This window comes from Elephas maximus, chromosome 16 (assembly GCF_024166365.1).
Source record: "Elephas maximus indicus isolate mEleMax1 chromosome 16, mEleMax1 primary haplotype, whole genome shotgun sequence".
Classification (NCBI taxonomy): domain Eukaryota; kingdom Metazoa; phylum Chordata; class Mammalia; order Proboscidea; family Elephantidae; genus Elephas; species Elephas maximus.
In genome coordinates, this window is record NC_064834.1 from 58,148,381 (window position 1) to 58,163,343 (window position 14,963).

General features: G+C 39.7%; 1 protein-coding gene across 6 annotated transcripts in view; it reads right to left on the bottom strand.

Moving 5' to 3' along the window:
* SORCS1 (sortilin related VPS10 domain containing receptor 1) overlaps positions 1–14,963 on the bottom strand; it is a 571,683-nt gene that overhangs the window by 121,994 nt on the left and 434,726 nt on the right. For all 6 annotated transcript variants that reach the window (XM_049855014.1, XM_049855016.1, XM_049855012.1 and 3 more), the window contains exons 7-8: positions 12,842–12,960; positions 10,918–11,007 (exon numbers count right to left, since the gene is read on the bottom strand). In XM_049855014.1, the coding sequence (XP_049710971.1) occupies positions 10,918–11,007; positions 12,842–12,960 (209 nt within the window). The remainder of the gene's footprint in view (positions 1–10,917; positions 11,008–12,841; positions 12,961–14,963) is intronic.

Sequence of the window (14,963 nt, forward strand, 5' to 3'; positions counted from 1 at the left end):
TGTATGTATAGACAGCTTTTGGTAGAATAGACATTTTTACTATGTTAAGTCTTCCTATCCATGAGCAAGGTATGTTTTTCCACTTAAGTAGGTCCTTTTTAGTTTCTTGTAGTAGTACTTTGTAGTTTTCTTTATATAGGCCTTTTACATCTTTGGTAAGATTTATTCCTAAGTATTTTATCTTCTTGGGGGCTACTGTGAATGGTATTGATTTGGTGATTTCCTCTTCAATGTTCTTTTTGTTGATGTAGAGGAATCCAAGTGATTTTTGTATGTTTATCTTATAACCTGAGACTCTGTCAAACTCTTCTATTAGTTTTAGTAGTTTTCTGGAGAATTCCTTAGGGTTTTCTGTGTATAAGATCATGTCATCTGCAAATAGAGATAATTTTACTTCCTCCTTGCCAATCCGGATGCCCTTTAATTCTTTGTCTAGCCTAATTGCTCTGGCTAGGACCTCTAGCACAATGTTGAATAAGCGTGGTGATAAAGGGCATCCTTGTCTGGTTCCCGTTCTCAAGGGAAATGCTTTCAGGCTCTCTCCATTTAGAGTGATGTTGGCTGTTCGCTTTGTATAGATGCCCTTTATTATGCTGAGGAATTTTCCTTCAATTCCTATTTTGCTGACAGTTTTTAATTATAAATGGGTGTTGGACTTTGTCAAATGCCTTTCCTGCATCAATTGATAAGATCATGTGGTTTTTGTCTTTTGTTTTATTTATATGGTGGATTACATCAATGGTTTTTCTAATATTAAACCAGCGTTGCATACCTGGTATAAATCCCACTTGGTCGTGGTGCATTATTTTTTTGAGATGTTGTTGAACTCTATTGGCTAGAATTTTGTCGAGGATTTTTGCATCTATGTTCATGAGGGATATAGGTCTGTAATTTTCTTTTTTTGTGATGTCTTTACCTGGTTTTGGTATCAGGGAGATGGTGGCTTCATAGAATGAGTTAGGTAGTTTTCCGTCATTTTCTATGCTCTGAAATACCTTTAGTAGTAGTGGTGTTAACTCTTCTCTGAAAGTTTGGTAGAACTCTGCAGTAAAACCATCCAGGCCAGGGCTTTTTTTTGTTGGGAGTTTTTCGATTACTGTTTCAATCTCTTTTTTTGTTATGGGTCTATTTAGTTGTTTTACTTCTGATTGTGTTAGTTTAGGTAGGTAGTGTTTTTCTAAGAATAGGTAGGTAGTGTTTTTCTAAGAATTCATCCATTTCTTCAAGGTTTGGAAATGTGTTAGAATACAATTTTTCATAATAATCTGATATGATTCTTTGAATTTCAGTTGGGTCTATTGTGATGTGGCCCATCTCGTTTCTTATTCAGGTTATTTGTTTCCTTTCCTGTGTTTCTTTAGTCAGTCTGGCCAATGGTTTATCAATTTTGTTAATTTTTTCAAAAAACCAGCTTTTGGCTTTGTTAATTCTTTCAATTGTTTTTCTGTTCTCTAATTCATTTAGTTCAGCTCTAATTTTTTTTATTTGTTTTCTTCTGGTGCCTGATAGATTCTTTTGTTGCTCACTTTCTATTTGTTCAAGTTGTAGGGACAGTTCTCTGATTTTGGCTCTTTCTTCTTTTTGTATGTGTGCATTTATCGATATAAATTGACCTCTGAGCACTGCTTTTGCTGTGTCTGGAGGTTTTGATAGGAAGTGTTTTCATTCTCATTGCATTCTATGAATTCCTTTATTCCCTCCTTAATGTCTTCTGTAACCCAGTCTTTTTTCAGCAGGGTATTGTTCAGTTTCCAAATATTTGATTTCTTTTTCCTAATTTTTCTGTTACTGATTTCCACTTTTATAGCCTTATGGTCTGAGAAGATGCTTTGTAGTATTTCGATGTTTTGGATTCTGCAAAGGTTTGTTTTATGACCTAATATGTGGTCTACTCTAGAGAACGTTCCATGTGTGCTAGAAAAAAAAGTATACTTTGCAGCAGTTGGGTGGAGAGTTCTGTATAAGTCAATGAGGTCAAGTTGGTTGATTGTAGCAATTAGGTCTTCCATGTCTCTATTGAGCTTCTTACTGGATGTCCTGTCCTTCTCTGAAAGTGGTGTGTTGAAGTCTCCTACTATAACTGTGGAGGTGTCTATCTCACTTTTCAGTTTTGTTAAAATTTGATTTATGTATCTTGCAGCCCTGTCATTGGGTGCATAAATATTTAATATGGTTATATCTTCCTGGTCAATTGTCCCTTTAATCATTATGTAGTGTCCTTCTTTATCCTTTGTGGTGGATTTAAGTTTAAAGTCTACTTTGTCAGAAATTAATATTGCTACCCCTGCTCTTTTTTGCTTGTTGTTTGCTTGATATATTTTTCTTCCATCCTTTGAGTTTTAGTTTGTTTGTGTCTCTAAGTCTAAGGTGTGTCTCTTGTAGGCAGTATATAGACGGATTGTGTTTCTTTATCCAGTCTGAGACTGTCTGTCTCTTTATTGGTGCATTTAGTCCATTTACATTCAGCGTAATTATAGAGAAGTATGTGTTTAGTGGTGTCATTTTGGTGCCTTTTTATGTGTGTTGTTGACAATTTCATTTTTCCATTTACTTTTTTGTGCTGAGACATTTTTCTTTGTAAATTGTGTGTTCCTCATTTTCATAGTATTTGACTTTATGTTTGCTGAGTCGTTATGTTTTTTTTGGTTTTTATTTTGAGTTATAGAGTTGTCATACTTCTTTGTGGTTACCTTAATATTTGCCCCTATTTTTCTAAGTAAAAACCTAACTTGTATTGTCCTATATCACCTTGTATCCCTCTCCATATGGCAGTTGTATGCCACCTGTATTTAGTCCCTCTTTTTGATTACTGTGATCTTTTACATACTGACTTCAATGATTCTCTGTTTTGAGAGATTTTTTTTTTTTTTTAAATTAATCTTAATTTGTTTTCGTGATTTCCCTATTTGAGTTGGTATCAGGATGTTCTGTTCTGTGACCTTGTGTTGTGCTGGTATCTGATATTATTGGTTTTTTGACCAATTTCCTTTAGAATTTCTTGTAGCTTTGGTTTGGTTTTTGCAAATTCTTTAAGCTTGTGTTTATCTGTAAATGTTTTAATTTTGCCTTCATATTTGAGAGAGAGTTTTGCTGGATATATGATCCTTGGCTGGCAGTTTTTCTCCTTCAGTGCTCTATATATGTCATCCCATTGCCTTCTTGACTGTATGGTTTCTGCTGAATAGTCTGAACTTATTCTTATTGATTCTTCTTTGCAGGAGAACTTTCTTTTATCCCTGGCTGCTTTTAAAATTTTCTCTTTATCTTTGGTTTTGGCAAGTTTGATGATAAATGTCTTGGTGATTTTCTTTTTGGATCAATCTTAAATGGGGTTCGATGAGCATCTTGGATAGATATCCTTTCGTCTTTCATGATGTCAGGGAAGTTTTCTGCCAACAGATCTTCAACTATTCTGTCTGTGTTTTCTGTTATCCCTCCCTGTTCTGGGACTCCAATCACATGCAAGTTACTCTTCTTGATAGAGTCCCACATGATTCTCAGGGTTTCTTCATTTTTTTTTTTTAATTCTTTTATCTGATTTTTTTTTCAGCTATATTGGTGTCAATTCCCTGGTCTTCCAGATCTCCCACCCTGCATTCGAATTGCTTGAGTCTGCTCCTCTGACTTCCTACTGCGTTGTCTATTTCTGTAATTTTATCGTCAACCTTTTGGATTTCTGAATGCTGTCTCTCTATGGATTCTTGCAACTTATTAATTTTTCCACTATGTTCTTGAATAATCTTTTTTAGTTCTTCAACTGCTTTATCAGTGTGTTCCTTGGCTTTTTCTGTAGATTGCCTTATTTCATTTCTGAGGTCATCCCTGATGTCTTGAAGCATTCTGTAAATTAGTTTTTTATATTCTGCATCTGGTAATTCCGGGATTGTATCTTCATTTGGGAAAGACTTTGATTCTTTAGTTTGGGGAGTTGTAGAAGCAATCATGGTCTGCTTCTTTACGTGGTTTCATATTGACTGCTGTTTCCAAGCCATCACTAAGATATTGTAGTGATTTATTCTATGTTTGCACACTGAGTCTTATTTTCCTTTCTTTCAATATACATAGATGGGCTACTAGATTGCGCTGTCTTGATTGTTGTAGCCCTTGAATCACTTATGTCCTATTACCAGCTGGTTTGGGCTGTTACCAGATATATAAGCCTAAGAGTCCATTTTTAGGCTTGAGTAGAATCTGATTTTGGGTCATCAAGTGTGTGGTGCAGATTGTCACCTATCTACCTAGAGAAGTAGTGGTGATAGTTGTGTGCACCAGATTCTAGTAGCAGCTGAGGTTCACACTCCAGGTGGGGCAGGATGCTGACAGGCTTCCCCCAAGTGCCAGTGAGGTAGGTGTGTCTCTATTCCTAAAGCACTTTGGTGGGTGGGCTCTGCAGCTGTACCTTAGGTCCCCAATGCCAGTACCTCTACAGATTGGTAGGTGTCACCCTCCTTAGACCCCTAAGGCAGTCAGATCCCTATCAGAAGTGCCTTTGCATTATAATAGCCACCTTGTTCCCTGTAGGGATGAAAGCCCAAGACTGTGGATCACATATGCTTGGCTGGAGCTGGTACTGTGTTTTTAATCCAATTAGGGAAGGATTTTTGGTCCCTGGGATTTTTGTAGCTGCTTCTCTCAGGCCAGGAGAATGGGTTAGGAAAAGACCAAAAAAAAAAGAAAGAAAGAAAGAAAAACCTCAGCGCAGCTCACTCTCTTGCTCAGGAAATTCGAATGTTAATGAAGCCGCCTGGGAAGGGGAGGGGATGGTTCAGATAAATAGGAGAGAGTAGCACCCCGGAATATAGACAAAGTTACTTATTTTGCTTGGGATGACTGTTTTATCTGAGATTCCCGAGGGGTGCGTCGCCTGTGTGCGCTGGCTGGGTAGAGATTGCCCCCGAGGGTCAGGCCCGCGTCCCGTGCTTGCGCTGTCTCAGAAGCTGTGGTTAGTTCGTCCTCTCCCAGTCCAAAGCCCAGCGCGCCAAGGTTTCCCGGCTGGGACGCCACACTCCCAGCTCCAAAACCAGTCGCTGCCTTCCGGTGACTTCTCTTCCTGTCAGCTGCATCACTGCACTGTCTACGTGCACTGGCTGGGCTTCCCCCGAGGTCACTTCTGGGGGGTAGGGCTGCATCCCGTGTTTGCGCCGTCTCAGGATGCCGTGCTCAGCTGCCCTGCACCCAGTCCAAAGCCCGGCGCCAAGGTTTCCTGAGCGGGACGCTGGCTCCAGGCTCTGAAAACAGTCGCTGCTTCCCCGTGGTTGTTCGTTCTCAGTCTCTGTCACTCAGGTCAACTCTTTAGATCTATGTTTGATGGTCAGGGTTCGTAGATTGTCATGTATGTAATCGATTCACTTGTTTTTCCGAGTCTTTGTTGCAAGAGGGATGCGAGGTAGCTTCTACCCAGTCAGCAATCTTGGCCCCGCCCCACCCATTGTCTTTTTACTTTTCTTCTGGTAAGTAGAGTTTGGTATTCTTTGAAAAACAATCTCACCACTACTCTCAGAACAATTTCTTCCCTCTTCTCAACTTTCTTCCATCACTAGCACTGGAGGTGGGCTTGTACCCCAGACCTAGCATTCAGAATAGTCCAATACCCTGATGAAAGTGATTGAGTCAGGGATGGGCATGTGTTCCAAGCAGTAAGATACAATTCTAGAATTTGTGTTGAGTTATTAGAAGGGAGAAAAGTTTCTTACCATTGAGTCTGCAAGTATATAAATAAAAACATTTAGATTTGCTGTAGACGTAATCTTGGAGCCAGGGACTGAAACCAATTCTGAATAAAACAGGGTCAAGATATGGAGAGAGAGAGGCCAAATTCTCCAACATTCTTTTAGCCCTTGGATGTGGACATCCTAAAAGCAGCCCCACTTCTAGACTTTTCAGTTAGAGAGGACATCTAATAAAATGGTTAAGAAATGGACTTGGGAGTAATATCCCAGTTCATATCCTGACCCTGTAATATACCTGTGTAAACTTAACACCATCCCTCACAATTTCTGCCTATAAAAAGAGATACAACAACATTATGCACACCATGGAGTTGTGAGGGTTATATTGGTTAATAAGTGTTAAGCACTTAAAAAATAATGCCTGGCACTTAGCATGTGCTCTATGCATGCTAGCTATTTTCAGTTAAGTGAGCCCCTAAATTCCATTGTTAAAGAATGTTGATTTAGCCTTTCTGCCTATTACATCTGTTGGAATCCTAGCTAACATATTCAGGAAGAAAGGGTGGTTCATTTCAGTGTTTTGTTTCTTGCTAATGGAGAATATCAGCTGTGAAATTAGACAGAGGCCATTGAACATTAAGGGACACAACCTTCCATGGCTCCCCATTTCCTACAGGACAAAGACCATGATCCTCACCCTAGCATTTAGATTTGCCAAACAACTGGTCCTAAATTATGTTTCCTTCTTGTCAGCAAGATACAGTATGCTGAGTTCAAGTTAAAATATCTCAGTACTAACCAGGCCCCCTCTGCCCATAGCAAATTCTCACCTCTGTGCCTTTGAGGTACATTTGTACACTGTTGAGCCTCTGAGTTCTCCACAATAGACATTTCATTAAATGATCCTAAACGGCTAAGGAGCCTTGTGGCACAGCAGTTAAAGAGCTATGGCTGCAGTTCAAATCTACCAGCCACTCCTTGGAAACCCTATGGGGCAGTTCTACTCTGTCCTCTAGGGTTATTCTGAGTTCAAATCAACTCGACAGCAATGGGTTTGGTGTCTTGGGGGGTTTAGGGAGCCAAGTCCATCACTTTGTACCATACCATCTCACTCAAACCTCTTTATTTTGTAGATGCAGAACTGAGGACACAGATACATCAAGTGTCTTGCTCCAGGCCACTTAGAGAGCTACTCACATAGCTGTAACAGATTAAAACACCTGCTTCCGGATACGGGCCAAGATTAAGTTCCCCTTTCTCGCAATATAATCTTATTACACTAACATGGCATTCTTTAAAATGATGTTGGTTTATAATATTTTCATGAAAGAAAGGCCTGACATATTTAAATGCCATCATTCTTTTTTCTTCTTCTAACTTTCCTCTTCTTCTATCAGGAAAATTTGCTCTTTCTCCCAAAGTGGCACCTTATGCTGAATATTTTCAGGGAATCACAGAATTTTAAACCAAGAAGGTATCTTACAAGGCTTCTGTTGAAGCGCTTCCCAAAGTCTGTTCTGGAGAGTACCAGCATTGTTGGATTTTAATAGATAAAGTAATACTTATTCGGTCAAATGTTTTGATTCATGCTGAATTAAACAGCTTTCTTGCTATCAGGACCTCCTGGTGACTTCAACATGCCAGTGAGCACTGTCACTCTCTCAGCAAGGACCATAGAATGGAATTTTATCTGTTTCTTTTTTTATTTGATCCCAGTTTTCACGAAGCATCTCGAGTGACATTTTATCGTAACACATTTGGGGAAATACTGTTGTGAATCTAAGCTTCTCATTTAAAAGATAAAAAAAAAAAAAAGGAAAAGAGAAATTGATAAACCAGCTCAAGGTTTCAAAGCAAGTTAGTGACAGATCCAGGCCTGGACTGCTGGTCTCCTGCTGTGTGTCAGCAGCCTTCTGCCACCCGCATCCCAGCCCACATCGATCTTCTACTACAGAGACAAGTAGATCCATACTAATAATAATATTACCTTGCTTTTATAGAGTATCTGTCCTCCAAAATGCTCAAAGCACTTTCATATGTATTGCCTCATTTATCTTACTTGAGTAGCTCCGAATGAGCTCCAAGTAAGTTAAGGGAAGAAAGGCTGTCACTCTGTCACCCCATCTGGACGGCCACATGTGCTTAACAGCAACAGTGACATTAAAATCTCTCCAACCCCTTCTCTGGTCGTTCCTTAACATTATTATTAAGTTTCTTTCCCTGTATTATTATTCTTTTTTGACAGAGCTCTGGGTAACCACAGCCTTTCAAGGGCTGATACAATCACAGTGGATGACTGAAGAAAATTTGAGCATAAAAGTGCTGGTTTGTCTCCCTTCCTCTGGTTGGCGTGAAGCTTTGTTCATTTCCAGTACCTGCAGCCCTAGCTTTGATAGAAGGCCATGAAACATATGCATCTTTGCTGCAGATCACTCCATCCAAGCTGGGGCTTCTTTTTGAAGGTGCAATAGGGTTGTTATGAAGCATCTCATTGCCTTCAATGATAAACATCCACTTGGACCAAATAATACATTCGTTTGCTGTACTGACTCCTATATTTCTGGGAACAAGCTAAATTAACCACTGTATTCTATCCTCAGACCTCAAATGAGGCTGAGTAATGAAATATACTCATGTGGGAGAATAGAGGGAGGGGGGAAGGAAGCTGATTCTGGTTCAAAGCAAACTTTCCTTCTAGATTGACAGGTTGTCACTGGGGGCAACTGTCAGCAGTGATCTGTGGGATGGCTATGAACAACCAATGGAAAGTATCTATTTCCTAACACTGCAGTAATGGATCCACAAATGTTCCTTTGATTTTAAACTATCATTTCTGGGTCTCCTTAGGCTAAGGGGACTTTTTCTCTTGATGCCCCTGATGGTATATCTAATCTTTTTTGGGGGTGGGTGTTATATTTTAATAATAGAAGCTGTTAATTTAGTTTCATAGAAGAAAAGTATAATACATAGGACAATATAGGTTTGCTATGAGTTGGCATCGACTTGGCAGCAATGGTACAGGACAATAGCTTGGGAGTCAGGAAAGGCTTCAGTTCTAGCCTCGATTCTTCTGCAAATAGCATGTACTTTTTGGCTAAGATTTATCCCACTAAAGAGCATATTCCCCAAGGTGAGCATGAGATAGATGGCTCTACTCTGCTGTTAACTGATTTGGTCTCAATTCCCACATGCCTATTGAACAAGATCATCTCAATGTATTAACTATAAGCCTTGTTTTTAAAGTTATACATCTTGCAAGCCAAATACTTCACTGTTGGTCAATCAAAGGAATGTCAATTTATTTCAATGAGCAAGACATAATGTTGGACATAATGAAGTCACGCCCATCTTCTTAATCGACATTCCTAAGTGATTATCAAAGGTAATTTTGACAATACGGTTTTCCTTTTACACACTGACTTTATCCAATTCTCATCTAAGACACAACTCAAATGTTGTAGGCTCTTGTCTTACCGCAGCAAACCCTAAACCACATCATGAACAAGAAGCACATAAACATACAAAAACACAGATATACAGCTCTGGACAATTGCCAAAACCAAAAAAAAAAAAAACCAAACCCATTGCTGCCAAGTCTATTCCAACTCACAGTAACCCTATAGGACAGAGTAGAACTGCCCCAGGGGGTTTCTAAGGAGCTACTGGTGGATTCAAACTGCTGACCTGTTCGTTAGCTGTTGAGTTCTTAACCACTGCACTACAGGGCTCTGGACAATTGCCACTATCATTAAATCCCTTATCAGCTGAAAATAAGACCTGCTAACATGAATTTTTTTTTAATACTGGAAAACTGTTGGCATAGTAGTTAAGAGCTACAGCTGCTAACCAAAAGGTTGGCAGTTCGAATCTACCAGACGCTCCTTGGAAACCCTATGGTGCAGTTCTACTCTGTCCTATAGGGTTGCTATGAGTTGGAATCGACTCAGTGGCAATGGGTTTTTTGTTTGTTTGTTTGAACATGATTATAGTTCTTTGGAGTTAATAATTTATATTATTTCCTCAAATGGGCTGAGGTTTAAACCACTTTCACTATGTGGGGGCTAGGGGTAGAGTGGTGGTGAAGAAATAGAATTCTACCTGGAGAACCCAAAGTGATCTGCCCTTATGTTGTGCCTGTAACATGATTACCAGTGCAGCTAGCTGGCGTTGGTCCAAGACAAAAAAAAAAATAAGCTTGTTGCTGTGGATTCGATTCAGATTCATTGTGACCTTACTGGAGAGAGTAGAACTGCCCCGTAGTGTTTCCAAGGAACAGCTGGTGGATTTGAACTGCCGACCTTTTGATTAGCAGCTGAGCTCCAAGATAAAAAAAAAAAAAAAAATTTTTTTTTTTTTTTTTGCATACTGCAAAGTCATGGATGAAAAGTACAAGAGCAAGAGATGTGCAAACTCAAACAGAGATCTCCACTTTCTTTGTTCAACCAAAAGGCCTCAAAGCAGAGCTATCAACCTGTTTAAATCTACACAGTCCTCTTTTTACAGATATACACACCTCCCCTGCTATCAGACCAAGACAATAAATTAATAGTCTCTGGCCACTTAAAATACATCACAATGGCAGCAAGACCGCAAATTGACAGTTTGAGCTCCCAAGTCAGCTTGACCTCCACTAGGTGGCGCTCCATATCAACGCAGTTCTTCAGTGTTTCTGGAAAGATAGCTAGGGGATGTCAGCAGGTGAGGGTCTCTAATCTTCCCACGTCAATATTTTGAAAGGGGTATGTCTTTGAAGAAATCTACGAAATTAAATGGATCTCAAAACTCTAAACAAAACCAGTCTCAGAAGTTCCATTGAGAGAAAAAGCAAAGGTGGGATGCCATCTAGCTGTATCACCTCCCAATAAAACAACTGATAACAATAAAATGGGACAGTCATGTACCGTACTTGTTGCACAGATTCAGGAAAAAAAAAAAAATCTGTGCTGGTAGAAAATCAAGACATACTGCTTGAGATCTTCACTATTAAAAAGCAAAAGGAACTCAATTACCTATTTATTCTGAAGTTCCTACAGCAAGAATTCCACAGAGAGATGAAGAGAAAAAGAAGGGTAAAGTACATAAGATAAAACTGATAACACAAAGCAATGCAGAGTGAACTTGACTGGGAGACGGGAGAGGAAAAGAAGCCAATGACAAGGAAAGACTGAGAAGGTCCTCTGGAAACGGGGCGGAGGCAGGAACTGTGAATCAGAAGATGCCGAAATGAAGAATGCAATTCAGGCCATACCTTGGGCAAAGCGTATTTGGGCAGCTTCATCTGGGCAAACGCATTCCTTCTGTAGGACACGTAGTAATGTGGCCGTCCTCCTGATGTCAGCTGGATCACAAACACACAGGTTATAGGAGGAGCTACTATAACACATACAGAAGACAGTGGAACAGCCACCTAAATGGAAGAGGGTGGCTGCCAACATACGGTGTGAATAACTATCGTGGACAAGCGTAAAGAATTGGCATCCAGTTCCAAAAACAAGTTATGTTATGTGTGTGAGTTGGTCAGAGGCCCAAACTGAACCTGAGCCTATTGGACAAAAACACAATTCTTCAATGGCATTGTGGCTCAGAAGCCAGGAATCATTTTCAGTTTACTATTTTTAAATAAGTTTCAGGGAATATTGGCTTAATATCCATTAGCATCCCAGCTACCTAGCTCCAAGTCTGGGGCCATACGACAGGTTCCTCACGCTGTATCAGGGGGAACGGGTCAGGTCAAACGGTGGCAGAATTAGAGCCTCACATCTCTGGGCACCGAAGTCCAGCTTGATGTTGTCTCGGTGACGACTGCGGGCATGTCCCACAGACAGGAGGGCTGACATCTTAAGACAGAAAGCTGAGCAAGGGTTGCAGTCCACAGTCAGGCTAGACCTCAGTCTCCCAGAAGGAAACCGTGAGCTACTACCCCAATTTTGTCCAGGACATACAGTCCAATGAATACCAATAGGCGGAATGAAGGGTGAGAAAAAAAAAAAAAAAACCATTTCAGTGTCACTTAATGGTGTGATTCTGAAGTTATCAGAGTGCTCATTTCCCTAGAAGAAAAATAAAACGCTGTGTGTGTTTGTGTGTGCATGTGTAGGTACTGTGTATGCGTGTATGTGTGTACATGTGTATGTAGGTATATGCGTATGTGTGTACCTATATGTGTGTATACGTGTGTATATATGTATGTATATATGTTTGCGTGTAAGTATATTTGTATGTGCTTGTGTTTGTGTGTGTATAATCTGTTGTGAATCATGTAAAAACTACACAGGCTGGTGTTGAGCATTTTGAAAATTTGCTTTCTCAAAGCATAAGATTAAATATTCTAAATCATGATTTCCTGTCCAAATAAATACCTTAGTGTCTCAATGGTAGTGAAATTATATATGTCAGCTATTTAGCAATTGCACCGTTATCATTTTTAACACGGAAAGCAATAACTGAATTTTTAAGTGCGTTGTCCAAAGAAGTCTACAATTTCCCCTTAAATGGTGAAAAGGAGCAAAGCAGACTTGCTCCCTCTCTCTTCTAACCGCGGCATGAAGCCTCAACTTCTCAAACTGTTTCCCCCTCTCTTTGGAGGTGAAAAAACTGGCTGAATACATCTCCTCTAAATTCTCTTTATCCTAACTAATCACAGTCAGGGCATGACAATAACGGCTGATTACCCTCCACCTCCGCTCTCCCTCTCACCACCTCTAGCCACCCACAGCTTCCCCTTTCCATTCCTGTTTCTCTATTTTTCAGGTGGGCAGAGTGGGGCGAGGGTCTGATTGGCTGACCCTTCTCCTGATAGGAAGAGACTGACAGATCTGCTCATTTCTGTTGATAACTTGCAGTTCCTTCACAATGCAGATGTGGGGGATTGAAGGGAACTGTGTCATCCTGGAGACAATGTTAGTGCTCCCCACAATGTCTCTGTGGCCCTGTGTGGATAAGGTCCTCCAGACACTGCCCAAAGGAACTAACTAATATTCCACTGGTACAGAACCTTCCACAGTTCTTTTTGTTGGAAAGATTTTTTTGTTTTTTCTTTCTTTCCTTTTTCCTCCTCATGCTCTTATTTATTTTTTTAAAGGATTGCAAGCAGGCAGAAGGGGCTGCAACAGGGACAGACATAGGGAACAGAAATGTCTTTAAGACAATCAATAGAAGTGGATCTTTCACACCTGAACAAACACGTAATCATCCTGGACAATCAAAGAGTCTGGGTCAATGTAGCCCGAGAAAGGTTTATTTCTGTTGGCCTCTGTGCAGTTCTGCATTCGGCAAGTTAGGTACTGGGAATCTGAAAAAAAAAAAACAAAATGGAGGTCAGGGGTGATACACACAGAACGTTAGAGTCAAAGTACACATTTTTCTATTTTCCTTGCTATCTCTGAGTTCTTACTAAGCCTTGCATTCTTTGTTAAATACATTTTTAGTGTTATCATTATTGTTAAAATTACTATCATTATTGTTGTACTCACTGGCTACCATCACCACCAGCACCTTTTCTACTTGCCTCCACCAACTCTTGCCATCTTAAAATACTAAATTCTTGTTAATTAATTTTTTCTTCCCAAACAAAAATGAAATATTAAAAACAAAAACTGCTGGCAATAGTACTTGTGATTTCTGAGTTATTTTTTCCTCTTAATAAGTCACCTCCAGCCATTGTTCTTCCACTGACAAATGAGAAAGGAAACACATAAATGCAGTCACAATCACCTCTTGTTAGTAGTGCTGCTGTTATAAATGATACGACTCTGTTGAGATAAAGGTTTTCTTCTTCCACTACTCAGAAGTGAAACAGAATAGGAGGCAGATCTTGAATCAAATACTTTGCTCTCATTTTCTAGGTAAGTAAACTGAATCTCACCTGAGACTGTACTATAGATGATAAACATGAAACCAGCAATGACCATTCTTACATAGATTTGATCCTTATTCCTGGAATTATATTACATCAGGTAGGCTGTCTCCCTGTTTCTCAGTTAGTCTGAGATTATACAGAGAGCTGTATAATCATATTGTGTCCCTCTCCTACTTAAAGCTCTTTTTGCCTCATTTCATTTAGAATAAATTCAAACCCTCCTCCCCCTTATACTTGACTGCTCAGTCCCATGCTAATCTCTTCTTCTGTCCCTATGCTTCTAATCTGGCCTATTTTATGTTCAAGAAACTGACCAACCTGTCTACCACTTTAGAGACTTTTCCTGTGTTATTCCCTCTGCTTAAAATACTTCCTCCCAGGCTTGTCCCAAAGAAGGTACCAGATTTCAGCTGTTACTTCTTAGAATCTTCCATGATTACACTGTATCACAAATCATCTGTTAATTCCCTTCCTGGAATTTGTCACAGTCTAAAATGACCTTGTTCACTGTTTATTTCTGCTCCCTCTCCCCACCATGAGAATTTAATCTCAGTGACAAGGGAGACTTCTTTGTTTTGTTCACTGTGGTAATAACCCCAGGCCCCAACGCAGTTCCTGCTACATGTCCCCATAGTAGGCGATCAATAAATATTTGTGAGAACACGCCTTTTCAATAAGACATATTTCTTTGAGTAAACAAGAAAGTTATTTTTCATTATTTTTGATGCTTAATGGATCGGTGCATTTGGTTTTCAGATATCATAGACATATGCAGAAATTTACTTTTCCAAATTTATAAAATAGGAGATGATTATTTACACAAAAGGAGGTAAGCAACTGTAAGTCCAGATGGGTATACAAATTCACTAAAGACTTCCCTTAAGGAAATTAAGCAGGCAGAACTTTCCAGGACAACATTTACTTGAAGAACTTTGGTATACTTGTATTCTCCAAGGATAGTCACTAGGGGGCGGCATGCACATTTGCTCTACCTGAATAATGAGAAAAACTAAAATTGACGTAGCTGCTGATTAGCTCTCAGGAGACTGGTGGAAGAGAACTTTACCCACAATCTTCCTTCATCCCTACACCCTCTGTGCAGATGTGGATAGCTTTCAATTACTTTAACTCATCTAGTCATGGTGAAACCACCTCCCAAAGCTAAACTCGAGCCCTGTGCTTGCCTTCCCCCCTCTCCTTTTCCAAACATTCTCATACCTACATTTGGGCACATCTCAAGATCATTCTCCTCAAAGGCAATTTCTAGGATATGTCTAGATATCATAGACATATGTGAAAATCCACTCTTCCAAATTAAAAAAATCAGGAGATGATCATTTACGTAAAAAGGGAGTGGGCAACAGTATGTCCAGATGGATACACGAACGGGTCTTTCTTGTATCCAATTCTTACAGCACACACAGTCTTTATCACCT